At 44.4% G+C, this 20492-nt stretch overlaps 1 protein-coding gene across 1 annotated transcript in view; it reads right to left on the bottom strand.

The window, feature by feature from the left end:
* Positions 1-2090: 2090 nt before the first annotated feature.
* Tmem182 (transmembrane protein 182) overlaps positions 2091-20492 on the bottom strand; it is a 37876-nt gene continuing 19474 nt past the window's right edge. Inside the window, exons 4-5 of the mRNA XM_057751263.1 lie at positions 13755-13892; positions 2091-4157 (exon numbers count right to left, since the gene is read on the bottom strand). Coding sequence (XP_057607246.1) covers positions 3937-4157; positions 13755-13892 — 359 coding nt within the window. The 3' untranslated portion in view covers positions 2091-3936. The remainder of the gene's footprint in view (positions 4158-13754; positions 13893-20492) is intronic.

Genomic DNA, 20492 nt, shown 5'->3' with positions numbered 1-20492 from the left:
ACTGTAGTTAAATTGTACATAACTCAATTTTTCTATATAAAAACTAAATTATAGAATTTACAGAAATAGATGGAAGTAGTAAATCTATTAGGGTCTATGCACAGGTGTAATGTTTCTCAAAATTCATTCCCCCAAAAGCCTTCTGAAACATTCAAGATTAGAACTTGAGTCCCAGGCACAGTTTTATCACCTTCCGTCAAGCCATACAAAATGCAGGTGGTCAGACAACGAGTTCACCTAACCCAGCTGGCTTAGCAGAGCCGCAGGAGAGAGAAATGAGAAACTTCACAGCCACAGCTGCTTGGCCAAGTGTTCCTCTGTGTTTTCAGAATTTCTCCAATATTTGCCACCACGCATGGCCCAAAGGGAAATTAATGCTGAAGAAGGAACCAGAGCTCCGGCTTTGTCAACCAGTTCAGTAACTCCGAATCCCTTTCTGCAGTTTCTAGAGATTGAACAGGATTTGGAGCACTCTGGGCAAGACCTCTAGCACTAAGCTATATCCCAGCCCTCCTTTTCCTTGTTATCTAAAGCAGGATATTGCTATGGTGCCCAGACTGGTGGTGTAAGCAGGCCTTGAACACTGAGATCCACCTGCCTCTGCTATGAAAAGCTGGGATGACAGAGGGTAACATTGCTCTTGTCTGTGGATACCCTTGACTACAAGTTTTCCTCTCTATCCCCTTTTCCCTGCCAACTGGTTCAAAGGAGTCATTGCTTAGTGTACTTGTGCATTATAAAATGGAAGACATAAACCATTTCTCTGCCATCCCTGATTTTGAACATGGAAGACAGCATCTTCCCAAGGTCTTTCAGGAATTGCCCTCCACATTTGACCATCTGTGAAGCATCTCCACAGATTTCATTCCTCCCAACAGTTAAGGAGAATTCAGTTTTCTATCCAGCTCTGTTAGTGAGCCTCCTATTCCCACTGGGGCCCATCAAAAGCAAACTGGGGGGTGACTTTGCTCTTTACTATGCCTCCCAACACTACTGGTGATTTCCCACGATTCCCCTCACCTGCAGGCTCAGGTTCAGCTATCGACCAGCCATCTGAGTTTGCCTCTGGCTTTCTAAGTTCCTTTACAAGCCGAGTTTGGTAACTTTTGTGAAAATACAAACCAAAGAATGACTAGTGGGATATCATCATCAGTTGAGTGATGCTAACAAGGTGGCATCTGGAGATGATGGCATCACTGTAAACCTGCAAAGCCAGCCCAGCTCCCACACACTGACTGCACCCATCCCTATCGTCACAACATCTCTGCCTGTGTCTGAGTCTCTCTGCCTCCCCTCTTCTCTCTGTCTCTGTCTCTTTGTCTCTCCCTGCCCACTCCCTCCCCCACTCCCCCCCACACACCTTTGCATTTTAATGGCAATTAGCAATGGCGCTATTTTCTCTACTGTATTCTTTCACACGTGAATTTAACCTTCAAATTCAGCACAGTATTTACAGATTCATGGGGGAAAATGACCACGGAGAGCACACCAGATAGTGCATGATTTTAGACACCGTTACCGAAGCAGAACACCACCCTTCAGTTGCACAGGTGGCTTTAATTCACGTGTGATGTGCCACTGGTTGACCTCAGCTCACTGAGAAGGTCCAACAAACAGAGCCATCATAGCTGTTAGAATCTGCAACCCATTCCTCACTGCCTTCCTGACTCTTATCACCCAAGTCACTGAAGAGGCATCTGATTTGTTAAATGGAAAAGCCAGTACAAAATCAACACTCTTCAGAAATTTTAACCTTTCCCTTGACTGCTTCCAAAATGAGCTAGTGTACCCCAAACAGAAACAGACACAGCATGGACAATCTGAATACAGTGCCCCCAGGAAGCAGGAAGCTGTTACACTCATTTCCATATCAACCCAGCAAACACCACTCACCCGCATCCCATCCACTTCTTACACAGTTGAAAATGGTACTCCGCATCAGGGCGAGTGTCACAATACAGCTCAGAAAGACTTCTGCCGGGTGGGTCTGTAGGAATTGTCAGACCCATCAGCTCTTTGGCCAATTGCCTTATGATAAACACACAGTAGCCACATAAGTGAATTAGGAAAGAAGGGCAACCATCTGAAGTTTATAAATATTCAAACTTTTACTAGAAACAGCTTGCATGTGAAATTTAAATGGCATACAGTCCGGAAAAAGGTTCCCTTCCAAAGTTCTACAAAAAAGAATTGTATGTTCAGATGACACAAAACGAACCAGATACATCTAAGCATCGTCTGGAAAACATAATCCCATGCCATGGCTTAATATCACGGGGAATATGCATAACAGAACTCAGAATTATTTTTCTGATAACCGAGCCAAAGAAAGCAAGGGAGTAAATGGAGCGATATCAAAAGGGAACAGAAGATGACAAAGGAAAGTAGCACAGAAATGCACGGATGCCCTTGAAGTGACTTGCAAGACAAGCTAGACCCCTGGAGCTTCTATTTCAGGCAAGTCTGGTCACTAAACGCCCTCGTGGGTAAACAGATACCTCAAGCTCCCGCTACTCCTCCAGCTCTCCCTCTGTGTATAAAGCCGGCTGAGAAGGATGAGGCGGCATCACTACTGTACCTACAACAGGCCAGAAGAGCTAACCCCTCCTTCTAGAGCACCGGGGTCATCCCCCTGCCTCAGTGTTGTGTTTTCTTCTTGCTACAATTGCAGAAGGCATCACTGGGTCCCCAGCAAATTTCAGGTGCTGTGTATTTCTCTGTTCATCACTAACACCAAACCCCTCCTTGATGGAAACTTCCAGAATGCAAGTTCCAGCCGAAGGAAGTCACTCGGATGGGCTTGATTTCAATCAACAACCCTGGCAAATGAACCTCTTTGATATGCAAAATGTCTGTGCTAGTGAATAATAAAGAATCATATTTCCCCACAAAACCCTTCTCTTGCAGGAGGTTAGGGGAATCTGGGTCTGCGAGTGTTAATGCGTACGCTGCAAAGGAGAAATGGAGGGGCAATATGGGAACCAAATGATCAGAAGAACTGGATCCCGTAAAATGTCGGGGAAAGTTAATATGCCATGGTCTTCATAAAGTCAGGCTATTATAATCCTCACAAGGAAGTATCTGGAAGCTTTATGACTGGGGAATATTAAGAGCACGTCCTCTCAATAAATTTAAACGTGCTGAACATCTTAGCAATTTAAGTTTTAAATGGGAATTTTAAAATATCAAATAGAATGATGTGCTCAGAGGAGGCACGTGGCTTTTACAGATTTCAAACCATATTACAGTCCAGGGTTAGCCCCCTGTAACTTCCACACTTCCAATCTGCACTGGATACACTCTGCCCCGTGGATCTGCTGCTTTCTAACAGTGTAAGGTTTCTATAGGCATGCATAATTAAGAAAGAAAACTCAGATGACGCAGCTGGTGATAAACTTGAATAAGTACATTTGGTACCACAGTTGTGGCCCATTTGAACTCAGGCTCCAATAGCAAGAACAACAGCTAGCTATTTTTAGATAATGAATCATTTGCTCACAGAAGTCAGTGGATGAGTATGTGTCTGCTCCCGGGCATGTAGGTGGAGAAGAAACAGAAGCAGTCATCTGACATTTGTGTTCCAGTATTAATTATTTTCCTTATTAAAAAATAAAGCAGCAGAAGTGAATGCCAAGGAGACGGTCAAGCTAAGCTTGGCTTGCTGTGGATGATCGCATTTGTACCCCGCCCTTACTCCACACTCTACAACGGGCCCACCCCCTAACTGCTCCCCAGGGAACTAATTCCTCACCAGCACAGACAGCTGTGGGCTCTGGAGAAGTCCAAGGACTTCCTCATGAGGGGAAATCACAAGAAAAATGATTCATCAAGAAATAACAACTCTCCGTGTACATCAACTGACTTTATGCTGATTTCCATCACCGGCACAGAAGGGGAACGGGAGGTACTGTGCTCTGAACGCCGGAGTGGCTCAGCTTAGTGATGCAGCTGAATGTGCCGCCCGACAACTAGAAACAGTAACCCGGCTAGCAGAGAAAAGAGGATGCCGGCCGGGGCCAGGAAAAACGACCAGCCGTACAGAACCGAGGGCGTGAACTCCCAGCAGTCTTTCATTTTCATGGCTTTGTAACTTTCCATGTCAGCCACCGCCTGGACCCAGATGACAAACAGCACCACGACCAGGGAGAACAGGACACCTGAGGAAGAGAGAAGACCATTCAACTTCCTGGAGGGACTGCCCCCGCAAACTGCCCTAAAGTATTCGCTTGTTTAAGGGTGAACACCTCAACTCTGAGCTGAATCAGACATCGTCTGTGCCACTCCGTATGAGCTGAAGCAGCAGCTCTCAATGGGTCCCAACCCCTTTGGGGGGCATCAGACAACCCTTTCACAGGGTTGCCTAAGACCATTGGAAAGCACAGATATTTACATTATGATTTATTTCAGTAACAAAATTACAGTTATGAAGTAGCAAGAACAATCATTTTATGGCTGTGGGTCAGCACAGCATGAGGAACTGTATAAAAGCGCCACAGTGTCAGGAAGGTTGAGAACCACTGAGCTAAAGAGACACACTGCTGACCTTCACATTTTAAAGTATTCTGTGGAGTACTGTATTAGCATAAGAGACAACAGCCATGGTTGATATGTGTTTATTAAGTGCTTACTGTTTGCCAGGTACTGTGAGTCTGTGGACATTTGTATTTGACATTTAGACACTTTATAAAGAATATAAAACTTTGAAGCAAGCACTGTAACCCATTATTACTTATTTCAATGCATGCAGTGGGTCAGTGGGAATAGTACCATCAGCCCCAGGGCACTAAGTGTACGGACACAACTAATGGTCTTCAGCCCAGGCTTTTCAACTTCTTGCTACACCAGGGAAACCCAGCTAACTCTATAGAGATGCAACCAACTATCAGTCAGTAATGACTGCATCAGAGAAACTGCAGAGATGTAGTTGGTAAGCAAATTCTTGACAAGGCTTTACCTGAGATGCTGACAACAGTATGGCTGTACCATGTGTTATGCAGTGATTCTGCCTTCAAATACATTTCTACAGCAAATGTGTGCACAGTATTCTCTGTTAGTATAAGGGTTTGGGTATTTGCATAATATCCTTTGCCTACTGAAAACAGTACAAATCTCCATGTAATTTTTGATATGGTTTTGATCTTCCTTCTATCATGTTTTCAGATATTCTTATTAAAAATGATAGTGCTTTTGTGAAAAAAAAAACAAGTCACCCTATATGTATCTTCTTAAAAGCCATTATTAGATTGTGAATGTTAAAAAGTGCATTGTGGGAAACAATGTAGATGATTAGTAACAAGAAATAACTTATACTTAAACAACGCTATTATTTGAAGAGAAAATGCATCATGAAACATTAAAAAATTACTCATTTATTTCATTCCTTATTCTGTTCATTAATTGATGATACAGACTACTTAATTTACATGAAATCAGTTTATGCTTCTATCTTACCCATGGGACAAAACACTCAGTGCTCTGTACTCATTGAATTACAAATGGTAAGTGGGGATGGGAGATAAGGGGTGAGCCATATGAAAGGTATTCACACCATACCATGATGAGTTAACTGCTAATGCAGTACAAGTTAGCCGCAAGAACCTATACAAGGTCTGTGGCCAAGAAGGGAGTCAGATAGCCGCTACATAGAACTAGACTAATCAAACAAACAGATCGTCGATTCTAATTGGAGCTATATGAAAAGAATAGAAAGCAAGGATGGTTCCTGTCATGTTGGAGTGAAACTGAAAGCAGTCATCAACAGGTAGGTGACAGAAGTGAGAAGTGCAGATGAGACAATGACTGTTCCCACAGGCTCAGACCTTCCTCAGAATGCCCACTATAGAGGAGCAGAGGGTAAACATTGCTAAGGAAACCTGCCTAATGCCATGCTGTTCAAAATGATCAAAGTTAACATCGTCATGGCCAGCTACGTCAAGGTGATGGGGGAGGGACCACTGAATGGACTTGGTGCTGCACCAAAATGCAGAACCTGTTCCAGCCATGAAGGTGCAACAAATGCAGATCTAACACCATTCCAAAAACCCACAGGCCTGTGCTCCTCAAAAATTCCGGGGCCCTGAAAGTCGAAGAAGAGCTAGCTCTGGTTTGATGGAGACTTGTGTGACCTAAGTAAATAGATTCATGGTCCGGGGTCAGATCCCTTGTTCTGAAAGAAATGAATGGGACAGCTACAAAAATGATAGTGGAGGGAAGTGGGTGAAAGAACTCGCAATTGCTGTGTAACATTGAAGATGTCAACCAAAGAAATATGAAATGCCTTGAAAGGGAAAATGGGGCAAACCTGTGGCCATGTTGCTGGGAGAATGTGGATGGAGAGGGAGGAAGCAGCGTGTGGATCCATCAGAGAAGATGTCCACCCCTTTGGTAGGGCACTGTGGCTCTGTAGAAGCAATCACTCAGTGACCCGGTAGATGCTGAGAGGAATGTCGCCACGGGACAACACTACTTACATGAACCCTCTATCTGTTTACAGTCTAGGGTTTATTTATAGAACATGAACGCCAACAGGCTTAAGTAACAGAAAAGCCACATTTCAAACCCACTAACCACGCTGGCTTTAGTGGAATAGAAACCAAAGCTAAGATCTAGGCAGTCATTTGTTTTTTAAAATAAAATGATTATTAAATTAAATGTGGTTGTATATTGCAAAAGCCCAAATTTGTTTACAATTAATTTTCATGATACCTGTTTTCTAAGTTTCAAAATCAATTAATAGCTCCCAATAGGAAAAAAAAAATCAAAGAATGGTCTCAAAGGCCATTAGTATTTATGGTCCTGCTGAACAATGGCTACGGAACTGAGCGACCTGAAAGATTAACGGAATCCCTCATAGATAGCATAAACAAGTGTCATTTAAACCTACACATTTTAAATGGATCCTCTCACAAGGTTATTGGTGTCTCGCTGTGGCTTCATGTAGACTTTAGAAGGCGAGTGGAACCCATCTAGAAGGATCTCATAGTCCCCTCATATCAGTATGTTAAGTTTAACATTAGCATACTAAATATTATCATCTTAAGATGCCAGAATATTGAGAAGCCTGTTGTCATATGATGTAACAAGTGATGTCTCAGGTACATGGAAAATGTCAGTGTCTAAGGCATCTATGCATTTCCACAACAGGGACTCGTGCAAGCTGACCCATCTCACAGTTAGTTCTACTGCAAAGTCCAACGCATCTATTTTATACTCTGTATGTTAGAAGAAAAGGAAAGGGGAAATTTGCTAAACAGTCATACTTCTCATTATATTCTAATGCACTTTCAAAGTAATTTCGTGAATATTACATTCATTAAAACTAAGGTTGTCTTTCTGGGCAAACAAGCTAAATGTCCTTTAAAATATGTTAGATTGTGTTTTGTAATGATTGGTTGTTTCATCTTTATACTAATAGACTACTGTTTTCTTTTAGAATTAAATGATGTTCTTTTTATGCATCCTCTATCAGACGTTTAAGGCAACTAGTGCATTTTGTGCAGCTCTCCTGAGCTTCCTCCATTCGTTTTCTTAGGCTTCTCCACTGCTGTTTCTGCCGTCTGTTGAGTCCGTCCTAATGGCTCTTGCATTTACAATCAATATACCATTCTGTCTGACGTTCGCCATTGCACACCCCACCCTACCGCTTTCCAAATACCTTAGCTGCCTCTTCCCTTTCCTTCTCTGGAGTCAGGACTTTATCCTACATACTACATACAGGGTTTCCCAAACACTTATGATAATTTTTGGCATTAAGCTAGTTCAAAACAATGAATGCCATTGAGAAACAGGAATTAACAGGGATTAACTCAGCTGCTGGTTTCTTGGTAGCTGCAGCCTTTTTTCCCTGCAGGCTTCTTCTGCTTCTTGACACCCACAGGCTTCTTTTCTTTCTGACTTTCTGCAGGCTTCTTGTCTGCAGTCCCCTTTTCTGATTTGGCTGCCAGTGCTGCTGCTGCCGCCGCTTGCCTCCAGTTTCTTCACCCGGAGTCTGTGATTCCTGGCCTGGTGGAGAACAGTGTTCCTGCGCACAGTCTTTGCATAAGGGTTTAGCTTCAAGATGATTCTCAGGTTCTTCAGTGGATTCTTCTTCAGGACTCTACGCTGAACCTTCTTGCGTGGTACTTGGAGGGCTCTTTGGATCTCTGGCCTTTTCAAGATTCTGCTAAAGTCTGTGTGCATCATCTTGTGCAGGGAAGGTTATGGTTACTCTTATGCCAAGTGCCATACAACTCACCTAACTTCCGGAAAGCACATTCCGTCCAAATGCAGATAATCTACGGACAATGAGGGTCTCACCTGAAAAGCCGAGTTTCATTCAACCCTAAGGGGGATTTTAATTCACAATCGCTGAGTTTCAGGATATGTTTGAAAGGCACGAGTCTGGATTCTGGCCACCCTGGCTCTCATCACCATCACTGGCTGGGAAGCTTTCCACCGCCGAGTAACCCTGAGCATGCGTCTCACTCCTCCACCTGTTACTTCACTGGTAAAGTGGCTATCATATGAGATCACAGATAAGATAGAGGTCATGGAGAATGAGATGAGGCCCAGAACCCAGCACTGTGCTGGGAACATGCTGTTCTTAAGAAGCATTAGCTATCATCACCATTAACATCATCACAGCCATCATCGTCATCCTCATCACCATCGGCATCATCATCAGGCTTGTCATGAGTTTCCGCTAATGGCTCAGGTTTGTCATGAGTTTCTGCTACTGGCTAGCGGATGTTGAATCTCGTGCTCTAGTATCAGAAAGTATCATGTGACCCTGCTGTTTCAGAACTGATCTGGAAGCCAAAGAATCCACTTCTGGTTCCTTCCAGCTCTGAGGCAGTATTTACCTCTAGTGTCTTTTCAGAACTGTCCAGCAGATGGCACCAGTCTCCCCAAAGCCTCCCCCTGGATTTTGGAAAACATAAATCACTGCAGACTAGGACTCAACCATCTGAAGGATGTTTTCCCGCTTCACATTTCCAGCTTTTTGAACCTCCCGCCCTCCCCAACAGCCCTCTCAGCAGAGGAAGGGAAATTTGTTGCATGCACAGGTTCTCCCGGGAGAACTTCACAAGAGGAAAAAGTGCAAGAAGTTCAAAAGTTAGTGAAGAAACAAACACAATATTCCTCAACCATTAACTGATGTTGTTTTTCAACAAAGGGACTGTTGAGGGGAAATCTGGAACGATACACGGTATCTGCGGAGAAATGAGATCTCTTACTGTCCAGAGTAGGCAGATGCAAGGGATACCCACGGTCTGGAAAGAAGAAGAAGGCATATGGAAGCAAGCCTAATTCCAGACACAACACACTATTTAAAGACCATCAAAAGCCTGGCTGTTTCACACATCTGCAGCCCCCTGAGATAAGTGATTCACTATAGAACGCAATGGTATGCGGCTTGAAACAAGTGGGGGTGCCTGAGCTGTAGTTCTCGGAACACTGCCACTTTTCTGAAGCTATGGGAGGCATTATTTCCACATGGAGTTCAAGGTTTTCCATCAAGGATCCTCCCAACTTAATAATGCACTGGCCTCTTAAGGGCTAGATGTGCCGGGACAGAAACTAAGCCATGACCTCGGCTGTCCCCAACGTGGACACAGACGAGCTGTGTTAGGCGGAGGTGCAGCCCCCTGAAGTACCACCTGTATCTCACCTCTTCTCATGGAAGCATCTGGAACATGGTTGTAACATTTAAAAATATTTTTGAAATAAAAATCTTTGCAAATTTCCACATATAGGATTGGGCGAGAATGACTGACTCTAGCTAACACACAGCTTTTGTGCAAAGGTCAGACCCAGGATAGCAGACAGGGCAATTTGAAAGAGAGCCTCCCCGCATGGCAATAGTATCCTCAGAAAGCATAGCTCAGCCCGGGCCCACATAACGGAACTGAAGGCACCATAAACACATCTCTCCACGGAGCGCGAAGGTGGCAAGGTCTTCATGGTCTCCTCAGAGCTCTGCTCTAGGAACATCCAAACTGTTGCTCTGCAGATGATCAACTAGAGGGTCACTTCTGCTCCAGGGCTGCACAGCAGGTACATGTCAGTACACACAGTTTCTCCCAAGCGCTCTTTCCACACCTGCCTCCAGCACAGCAGCATTCGGAGGGAAAATGGAGCCCCAGGCTTTAGAAACACTCCACTGCCCCATGAAAAGTGCAGCTTCTAGCTGGTAGGAAAGACGGTCTGAAAGTGAGTTTAGCAAAGCCACCACAGCCATGCCTTTGTTCCCAACTGTTCTGCTCACACAGAGTCCTCTGTGCTTGTCAGACATATGCACTTCTCAGAGCCAGGAACTTTCATAATATGGGCACTTGGGCAGCAGGTGCAGCTGGAGACTATGATCCTTGCCTGCCTGTCAGCTGTTCCTTCTTAATCCCTTCCTGCTCTGATGGGGGCCTCTCCACACACTTCTCTCCTGTTCTTTATAGGGAAGAGTATGGCCGGAACAAGGTGTGCACAGCATATCCTATGTGAATCTTATGTTCATTCTCAGCCAGAGGGGAAAAGAGCCTCTGAGATAAACACCGGCTTCTGCCTTGCACCCAGGAGAACGTCTCTGGGGTGAGGTTGCTGTGAATGCTCCTGTCACATGAAGAGATAAATCTGATCTCAGAGAGAGCTTGGGAAGCTCTCGCAATAACCTTGATCTGCTGGAGGAAAAAAGGCCAGAACCCTGCTGTCTTTCAAGCCAACCTTTGCTGACACTACATTTCTAGCATGATTCACATCCCAACACTTTCTCACGGCAATTCTTCCAGAGCAGGAGGGGCCACAGCAAGTCGTTTAAGACTAGGATTCTGGCTATTTGTCCCACATGGTGGAAGATTTGCATACTTCATGCCAGTTCACTCTGCACATGCCCCTGGTGAGCAATACTAGCCCAGAAAATAGCTGTCCTGGAGCAAAAGAGCACTATGGGTCAGAATGGGGCAGAATAGGCGATCAGTGCACAAAGTAAGCTCTGCCTACATCTGCGTGCAGAAGCTGGATTCTCATAGCAGGCGCATCTCTTGCTTCCATCCGTTCAAATCGCCCAGTCATCTTTTGATTAACAAGATAGTGACAACCCAAGAGGCCAGCAGGAGTTGAAGCAAAACTTAGCTTCTTGCTACTCCACCAACTTTGTCTGCTTCTACCACCAACATGAAAACTCAGCCAGTCAGCCAAGGCACTACTCAGGACAAGGGAGCTTACTGTACAATGGCAAGAGAGCTCGCTTATTCTGACTATCTGGTGAAACAGCTTGTGGTTTTAACTTTAAATGTATTTGTTTTTATTTTGTATGAATGATATTTTTCCTGCCTGTATGTCTGTGTTACAGATGACTGTGAATAGCCATATGGGTGCTGGGAATCCAATCCAGGTCATTGGGAACAGCAGCTAGTGCTGTTAACCAGCTGAGCCACATCTTCAGTTCCTGCCTTCTAGTTATGATGGCTCACACCTCCTGCCATTGTTATGGGCTGTCCAGGTCTTGTCTTTCCATGTCTTGCTCGTGCATAGCAATAGCTGCTCTGGTTACATTATGCTAGCACTGGGGTTAGGACTACTCCTCTCTGTAATGTTCTCCATGTAACTAAATGTTTAGATTTCCATGCCTGCTCATTCTAATCCCTCCTGTTTCCCTCCATGTTGATATGCAGAGAGAGGAAGACACTCGTCTTCTCTTCATCAGAGACCATCAGTTTTCTAAGGGTTTCTCAAGTATCTGCATCACTGAGGCATAGATTCAGGGCTACAGCAACCTGGCCGAACTACAGAGTTTGTTTGGAGCTGCACCACCTCAGGAAAAACATCTCCTGGCCTGCCCAGGGGATGATCTGCCCAGGGTGAGGCTCCACCTGCTCTCTGAGCCCCGCCCTGACTTGGCACAATGTAGAGCATACCACGGACCAACCCTTTGCTCCCACTGACAGCTGCAACTTGAGTGTCCCTCTGCCAAGCACAAATGCCCCACAGGGGCTTCTGCTGATGACAAAGACCCTTTGTATGTGCCCATACCGCAGAACTGCCATTTGGAATTCGTCTGTGACCTTCCCTAAGATTCATCTGCCCAAATAAATAAAGTGCTCAGTCCTGTTTGTGGCATTGGAAAACTGGCCACTGTGCACTGTTCCTAAGTGCTTGGCAGAGTACAACAGCAGAGCAGAGCAATCAGGAGAGACTCAGGGAAGCGATGGTCAGACCAGCCCTAGAAAGAACGGGAATCTGGAAGCCTCGGTCAATAGACTGAAACTTCTTCAGATCTATTACGGATCTATTGCCATAAACACCTACTTCAGTAGCTTCCAGGATAGGCATGTTACCAGCTTGAAGGAAGATGGTATTTCATTTTTAAAATATCCTCCAAAAAGCATGTGATGCCCTTTACATAAAACACCCCAAATAGGCAAATACATAGAAACAGGTAGGAGGTTAGTAATTTCCTGTAGAGGGGAGAAAGAGGGACAATGGGTTCCTTTGCAATATGATTAAAATATTCTGAAATCACATGATCCTGATGTTTGTGCAAGTCCATGATTGTACTAAAAACTCCACTGAATTGCACAATTAAAATGGTACAATGAGCGGTATGTGGGTTATACCTTAGTAAAATGGGGAAAGACTAAATGGGCATGAGCTCTAGCAGGTGCATCCAACTCAAGGAAGGCATCAGAACAGAACCAGTTGAACAGGCTGCTCCTCCGAGTGATGCTGCATTAGGAGAGGAGCCTTATGTGATCATTATCTTGATTAGGAAGAGTCAAGCACTGTGTTGTAGAAAAAGGGTATTGCTAACTGGTCAGTGGTTGAAACTGGAAAGACAGCACTGTGTGCTGTCATGCAATGGTCCTAAAGACAGCAAAGTGTCCACCAGTACTTTTCCTGTAACCTTCACTATGGTCTCGCCTAGAAACACTCCACTCTCAGGATGCCACAGGAGAGCACAGCACGGTGAGTTTGATAAGTCATGCTCACGTCTGTCTGTCCCATTGTGTTTGTGGTGGCTGTTTTGTTTATTTTGGGTTTTGGTTTTTGTTAGCTTGATATAAGCTAGTTACCTGAGAAAAGGAAACCAGAATTTGTAAGATTCCTCCATAAGACTGGCCTATATGTGAGTCTGTGGGGCATTTTCTCAACTAGTGTTTGGTAGGGGAGGGCCCTGCCCGGCGTGAATGGTGATAACTCTTCTGGTGGTCCTGGGTTCTACAAGCAAAGAGGCTGCGCAAACAGGAGCAAGGCAGTCAGTCAGCAGCTCTTGTCCGCAGTCTCCACTTCAGTTCCTGCCCTGACTTCCTGCCCTGACCTCCTTCAGTGACGGACTTGCATGTGCAAGTGTAAATGAAACAATCTTCTTTCCTTCCCAGGTTGAGTTTAGTCATGGTGTTTCGTCACAGCAATGAGAAACTTAACTAAGACACCACCACCCTCTAGAAATTTGCCATTGTCAATATCAGCCTTCCATTTGTATGTTATGGAATGGGTATAGAAGATACATTACAACGAAAAATTGTAGACTATATCCCTTACAGCAAGGCAATTCATTACCTTTGGTGCTTACATTTGTCTACCAGGGATTCAATAGGCAAAGGCTGCCAGCTCATGGAAATGGGAAGGCTACAGAAAGTGGCCGGCACATAGTGAAGAATTATGGTATCTGAACATCACTGTATTACCATTAATAAAAGTCTGAACTCTGGACCTATGTCTGTAACTGACGGTGGGAATCCAGGGCACGTGGCTAGAACTCGGGCTTTGGGTGCGGCACCTACCTGCGGCAATGTAGGAGCCTCCTCCAGCTTTATAGAGAAAGTGACTGGCAAAGGGGGCTGCACAGATGATGAGAAAGCTCGCAGTCAAGGCGGCCACTACCCCCAGAAGCAGCAGGACTGCCCAGAAGCCGCGGTAAACTGGAAACCAAAAACAAAGGAAGAGAAGGTTAGCCCTCAGTGGAGCAGGCTGTCCCGCAGGGGAGTTTGTTCTTCACGAGTCTAGTATCAAACCGGTATTGCTGGGCAGAGTCTCACACGGGGGACCAGGGTGACCTTGAACAGGAATCCTCAGCAGGAAACCAGGCTCTGCCATGCCCCTCTTGACACATGTCAGTAATGCGTCTTGTTCAGCATTTGTACGGCGCGGATTCTAAATGTGCCACGGGAACTCATTTCTCTGGCCTCGTTTTCCATTTAGGAAGTAGGAATACTTAAGGCTCTGCCCGGTGTGATGTCAGATCAGCGATTCACACCAGCCATCCAAGGGCCACACAAAAGGGCCGCACACAACCCTGTGATGCATAAACACTGCCTCACCTCACTAAGGTGGTATTTGTACAGTGATGAGCCTCTGATAACCCTAACCAAAAACACAAAACAAACCAAAACCTGACTTCTATTTAGACTGTGGCTCTCATGGAAACTATTCTTATGATAAAAAAAGTTACACCATTAAGAAAAATTGTATCAGAAAAAAAGAAACTTCATAGCAATCAGACTTGTATGGAATGCGGCTCTTAGTAAATATTTGTATTACAGGGAGAAAGTGTCAATGTCAAGTTGTGTAGGAGTCTTTTACTCAAGGACAGGCAGGGCTGAGGTACCACATGCAGCCAGTGATTAATGGCCTGTGGGTCTGGTGATTTACAGTAATCAAATGAAAAGGCATCCTAATGATCATTTTTGAGCTGGATAATTACCAATCTATTAAACAAATCCATCATTTCCCTAAGGCAAAAATGCTAAAACGAGTTCTCTTCAGTGCAAATGGGGGTGATCTCAGGGAGACATATTAGTCAAATTACAATTTTCTTAAGGAAAACATAGAATCTTTATTGGGAAATAAAATGCATGTTTCTCAACCCTGCCTGCAAGGAATAAGAATGTCAATCAAGTGGAATCTTAAGAAACAAAGGGCAGGATAACAGAAAGCTGAAAAGAGAGGCCATCACAGTTTGGTGGGAGGAAAGGCTGCTGTTGGTTGGGAGTGGCTAAGTTCTCATTGCAGGGCTGAAAATGTTAGCTTTCCTCTGCCTTTTCAATGCTGACCACTTGGCCATAGCTTTCAGGCCTGCTGTGATATATATCTTGTAACTGGAGTCAGGATGTTGGCAAAATGTTCAGTAGTCAAGAAACAAAATTCTCCCCTTCACTCTAGAAGATCTGCATTAAAACCCATCAGTCCTGATTGAACCTAATCATGCTCTCTCTAATGTTCCTATTCGTATCTATATATTCCCTTTTGTGTGGCATCTTTAGCTTTCATTTGAAGAGCACTCTGCTGTGATTCAGAGAGCAAAAGAGTCACCACCTCATTAGAGACCGTCTAGTTTGTTAACAAGACCGTAGGTTACTCATAATGTCTCCCTGCTGTTCATAACACATAACAGAAAGAGCATCAGCCTCTGCACCCTCAAATCTCAACAAACCCCAAGCTATCCACTCTTTGTAGAACTAGAGACAGATTCCAAACTGTCATAAGTAAGAATCATAAGAAAATATTTATTAAGAATTTGTTAGGAAGGAATCATAAAAATTAACCCAAAGAACAGGGCAGTGAAGGTCACTAAACATGGATAATCGATTCTGCATAGTAGTATGTGTTTATGTGGGAGTATATACATGCGTGTCTGTGTGTGTGCATGAGTATCTGGGTATGTGTGCTTGTGAGTGTGCATGAACTTATGGGTGTATCTGTGCAGATATGTAAGTTACCACAGCCGGGAATATAACAGCACAATTAGCATAAATTCTGAATTCCTATGTAAAGAGAAAAACAAAATTCCAGTTATTTATTTTCCACTACGAATATAATAAAAAGGCACTAACACCTCATTAACGTAAATGATGGTTGGCAAAATCAGCCCCAAGCTTTAATTGTGAGTTGTTTTAGAGTAAATTCTATTCCAAGCATTGACACCCATCAGAAACCCAAAAGAATGGCCCCGAGGTGGCTGATAACCAGAAACCACCTGATTTAGCAATTGCGTGCTAAAGGCTGCCTACAACAAAGTAAGACCCAATCCTTTCATTCACAAGTTCATGAAACCTGGGGAAGCAGACTCATGTAATACAGTGATAAGTGCTTCCACGGAGGTAGGCTTTACTGTATACCACAGTGTCATTTCAAAGCTGGGAAACAGCAAGAGAAAACACACCAGGTTTGGCTTTAATGTTTGCCTTGCTGTTTCAGGAAGTATCATTTGGGGGCCAGGGCTCATTCTAACTGGAGGAGGGGAGAATTCCAAAGGAGTTGTAGGAGGGATCATCTCGCACAGATGCCGTTCTGGTAGAATAAGAAAACGAGGGAGCAGGAAGGGTGGTAAAACGTTTATGACACTCCAAAGACTTGGGCCTATATCTTTCCAGGGCTAGAGAGTCCCTAAAAGTCATTCATCAATTATCAAAGAAATTGGTACTGAAATACAAGCATCTTTGAACTAATAGGAAAAAAATGACAGAACAAGTTATTGTAACACTACAAGCGGGGGTTCATGAGGGGCTGCCCTGCAGCTGAACCATTGGAGTAGCAATGAATTAGACAGTGATATTACTGTGGTACTGGTAATGAGAAACCAGCAAGAAAAATGAACGTCCTCGCTATCTTTTACACATATTCACACACAGTTAATCCTGTCAGGTTACAAGTATCTTCTTGACATTTTATAATTTAGATAATTAAACTTCTTTCGTCCAAAGGACGGAGGGAGAAGTCAATCCAAATGACCACAATCTCAGCTCTGTAGTGTTTCGCTGCACACACCTATTCAGTTAGAAATTTTTTTTCTTTTTCTTTTTTTTTTTTTTGGTTTTTCGAGACAGGGTTTCTCTGTAGCTTTGGTGCCCGTCCCGGAACTAGCTCTTGTAGACCAGGCTGGCCTCGAACTCCAGAGATCCGCCTGCCTCTGCCTCCCGAGTGCTGGGATTAAAGGCGTGCGCCACCACCGCCCGGCCAGTTAGAAATATTTTATCTGTAGCTCACAGATATCCGGTACACACTCTTCAAACCTTGCCTTATTGCCTCAGAGAGACACAGGGCTAGTCCAGTGAAACCCGTTCCCCACAACTTCTGGAGCTTAAATGCTGCCACCAAAGTCAAAACAAATCCCATAGCTCCACCTCCCTCCAGCACAAACAAGAACTCAAAGATGTATTGCCGCAGCCTGAGGCAAGATGCTTGTCCTGTAGGCTAGTAATCCTGTCCTTGAACAGCTTGTCTTGGCTGGGACAAACGGAACTAAAAATACAGGAACATCTTGCCTTAAGGCAGGAGGACAGTCTGTACAACGTGTCCACATCTGTGGACTGACCCAGCTTAAGCCGCCTCTCTTCACTATCAATGGACTATCCCAGGACCAAAGATGCAGCGAGAAACCTGGTGAAATTATTCACTGCCCTGCTGTGAAGCTAGCCGAAATGCCAAAGAGTGAGCACGCTGGGCAGGAGGGGCAGGGCTGCCGCTTCATTCTGGCTCAGGGAAGATTGTGTTTCTTCCAGGAGGGTAGAGAGTATTCAGGTGTGAATACATTCATTCCTTTTATCCCACGAATGCCTCCTAAGGAGACTGAGGGTGGAAACGGAGCCTTCTCTGATGCTGTGACAGAGGGAATTGCAGTGCTGGAGACAGTAACAGCAGTAGCTACAATCATGGGAATGTCTGGTCCCCAACTTACAATGGTCCCACTTGAAATTTTCCTAATTTAACCAGGTGCTAAATCCTCTGCCATTGATATATACCAGAATCTGAACATATCCTTCCCTAGGCCAGTGCCATGGATTATCTCTAGTGACTGTATGAAGCCTGATCCAGCCAACTACAGTTCTCAATTTGGTCTGTCGTCACAGAGAGAAATCAACCAGTAACTACAGCAGGTCACATTTCTGAACTACGATGGTGAGCAGCCTAGTGTATCTCAAACACTTACAACATATGTTGGCCTCATTAGTACAGCTCCTTGTAAGTCAAGGAATGTCTGGGATACTACAGTACAGCATGGTAGCAGCAGCATCCAAAAAGCTGTCATCCAGGGCAGGGAAGAATGAGACAGTGTGTACAAAGTCCTGTGGTGTCCAGTACAAGAGACCACGTGAGTGCCCTGGACTTACCCTTCGGCTCAAAGGAGGGGCAGTGTTTTCATCAGGCTTCAAGGACTTTGCAAAGCTCTCTCTAGTCAACAGCCTCTCTCCTTGTGATGGACTGCATGTCTCTGTCTTTCCTGTCCCTTTCCCGTGTGCTGAAGAAGGACTAAGGTCTAAGCCCAGACCCAGGGAGAGATCATTGGAAGATAAGGGGCCTTTGGAAAGGAAATGGGTTTGGATGCGATCATAAGGTTAGGGTCTTCTAATGGAGTCAGTGGCTTTATAGATTGAGGAAAACATAGCTGGTCCCTCTCTGTCAAGCGAGGACAGTATAAGAAGACAGTCAACCATGAGAGCTCTCTCTGGAACCCAGCCACACCTCATCTTGACTCCCTCCCTCCACAACAGCAGCAACAAACAGTCCCCTGCTTCTTCAGCCACCAGGGCTGACTGAAGGCGCTACCTAACCCCTAGAACCTGACCACCAACCACCCTTCTCTCTTTGAAGAGACACAGCAAGTCACGCCCTGGTCTGTCCATAAAATCGATGAGTAGGCCAAGAAGGGAAGTAGACAGATTCAACAGATGGAATGCCCGTTCTCAGTCACAGACCTCATGACCTATGACTCAACTTCCCGGCCTCTCCTTGTCTGCTTCCTTCCTATATGTGTGACAATAGTGTTTCCTATCTTCTGGCGCTGTAACCTGAAGCAGAACACCTGACCCGAGGACTCACTAATGTTCTTGACATATGCCAGTCTCTAGAATGAATACTCTGCCCTCCAGTCTCTCTGTGAGGACACGCTCTCCCACCGCTAGACAGTGAACTCCTTCCAGAACCAACACTGGACCCTCTCATCTTTCTAACTCAAGCGGAAGCTTTGGCTTGACATGAAATAGATGCTCAATAAAATATGAATGAGTAAGTGATCATTAGCTCTTCAGCTCGTCTTCATTGCAGTCTCAAGATTAATGGGATATGCATTGCTCATGGAATAGAGTGAAGTTAATTAGTTCAAAGGGAAATAAATCTACTGTCTAGAACTCTGTCACAGTGACTGAATTTGCACTGGGCTGAAACAGAGTCATGTAGAGGAATAGCTGAGGGGTCAAGAGAACAGATGCTAACACCTGGGGTCTTTAAAGCCATGGCTTCTGTCTCCACATTTCCTTGTCTCCACACACAGCAGTGTGTCACTATAAATCCAGGGCATGGAGCTTTCTAGGACCTCCTGCCATGATTCCTGCCCCACTCTGAATGCCTACGGCAGGCCAAGTCTTCCACTTATCTGACTGATCTCCTTTTCATTCAACAAACAAAAAATATCGGATTGACATTTAAGAAGACCCCGTGGCCTTAACAGCAATCCATGAAGGGAATGTTTATAAAACTACTTTACTCCACATTTTTTAAACACAAAATGGTAATCTCCTTGCCCCGGACTGTTGAGCAGATCCTAGGAAGTCACCAGCAGAGGATCAGTATGGAGGACTCTATTCTAAGAGTCCTGGGATCTTGGCATCCTGATTTTCCTCCTCCAGATGACTTGATTCTGCAAATCTCTAACATCCTGAAAATCACATCTTTTCAGGCAACGTCGAGGCCCTCCATTAAGGAACGCTATTATAAATAATTTTCTTCTTGGTATCTGACTCAAAGGTGTTTCTACCATACAACCAAAGAGAAAATACTTTAAGAATTACACGGTGTTAAAATGCTTTGCTGTTTTCTTCTATGTGTGTCATAAGATACACAATAAAAGAAGTGATCAGCATCTCAATAGAATCCCATTTTTGCAGTCACCAAATTGAAATTCTATCGTATGTCAGCTGCTGTGGCAGGTAATCAATTACTGGCATTGCACTGTATCATTGAAAATGCAGAAAATGTAGAGAAATGCTCAACAAGATGGCAGTCGGTGACCAGCTGTGCCAAGGTTAAGGGTGACAGGTTGCTGGTACATCACACAGACTATAGCAAGGGGGCCAGGCCCCATCTTAACACATTGCTCAAGGCTTCTTGGGGAAAGTGGGTTTGAGGGGAGGAGAGGGAAGGAACGGCCAGGAAGAAAGGCAGTCCTGAGACAGCACAAACAAGGGAAATGGGATTGGAGGGGAGAATACAGCAGTACCTGCCAGTGGCTTGGTAGAAAAGTGCAGGACACTGGCAAGCTTGAAGCCAAGGAAGGGACTCAGTGGGGATAATTAATGATGCTCATGATATCATATATTAATTTTTATAAGTAACAGTTTTGTCTCAAGTTTTATAATTTTCCTTCAAGAAAAGATTTTTTAAAAAAAAAATAAATAAAAATCATGAATTAACTCTCTAAATCCTATCTACAGATCCTCTTAAATGCACTGTTGTTAAAACCATCAAGGAAACAGTTTGGTTTTACATCAGAAAAATAAATAAGAAAAAGGCAAAACCTCACATAC

Source organism: Chionomys nivalis, chromosome 19, assembly GCF_950005125.1.
Source record: "Chionomys nivalis chromosome 19, mChiNiv1.1, whole genome shotgun sequence".
Classification (NCBI taxonomy): domain Eukaryota; kingdom Metazoa; phylum Chordata; class Mammalia; order Rodentia; family Cricetidae; genus Chionomys; species Chionomys nivalis.
This window is presented reverse-complemented; position numbering and strand designations above follow the sequence as displayed.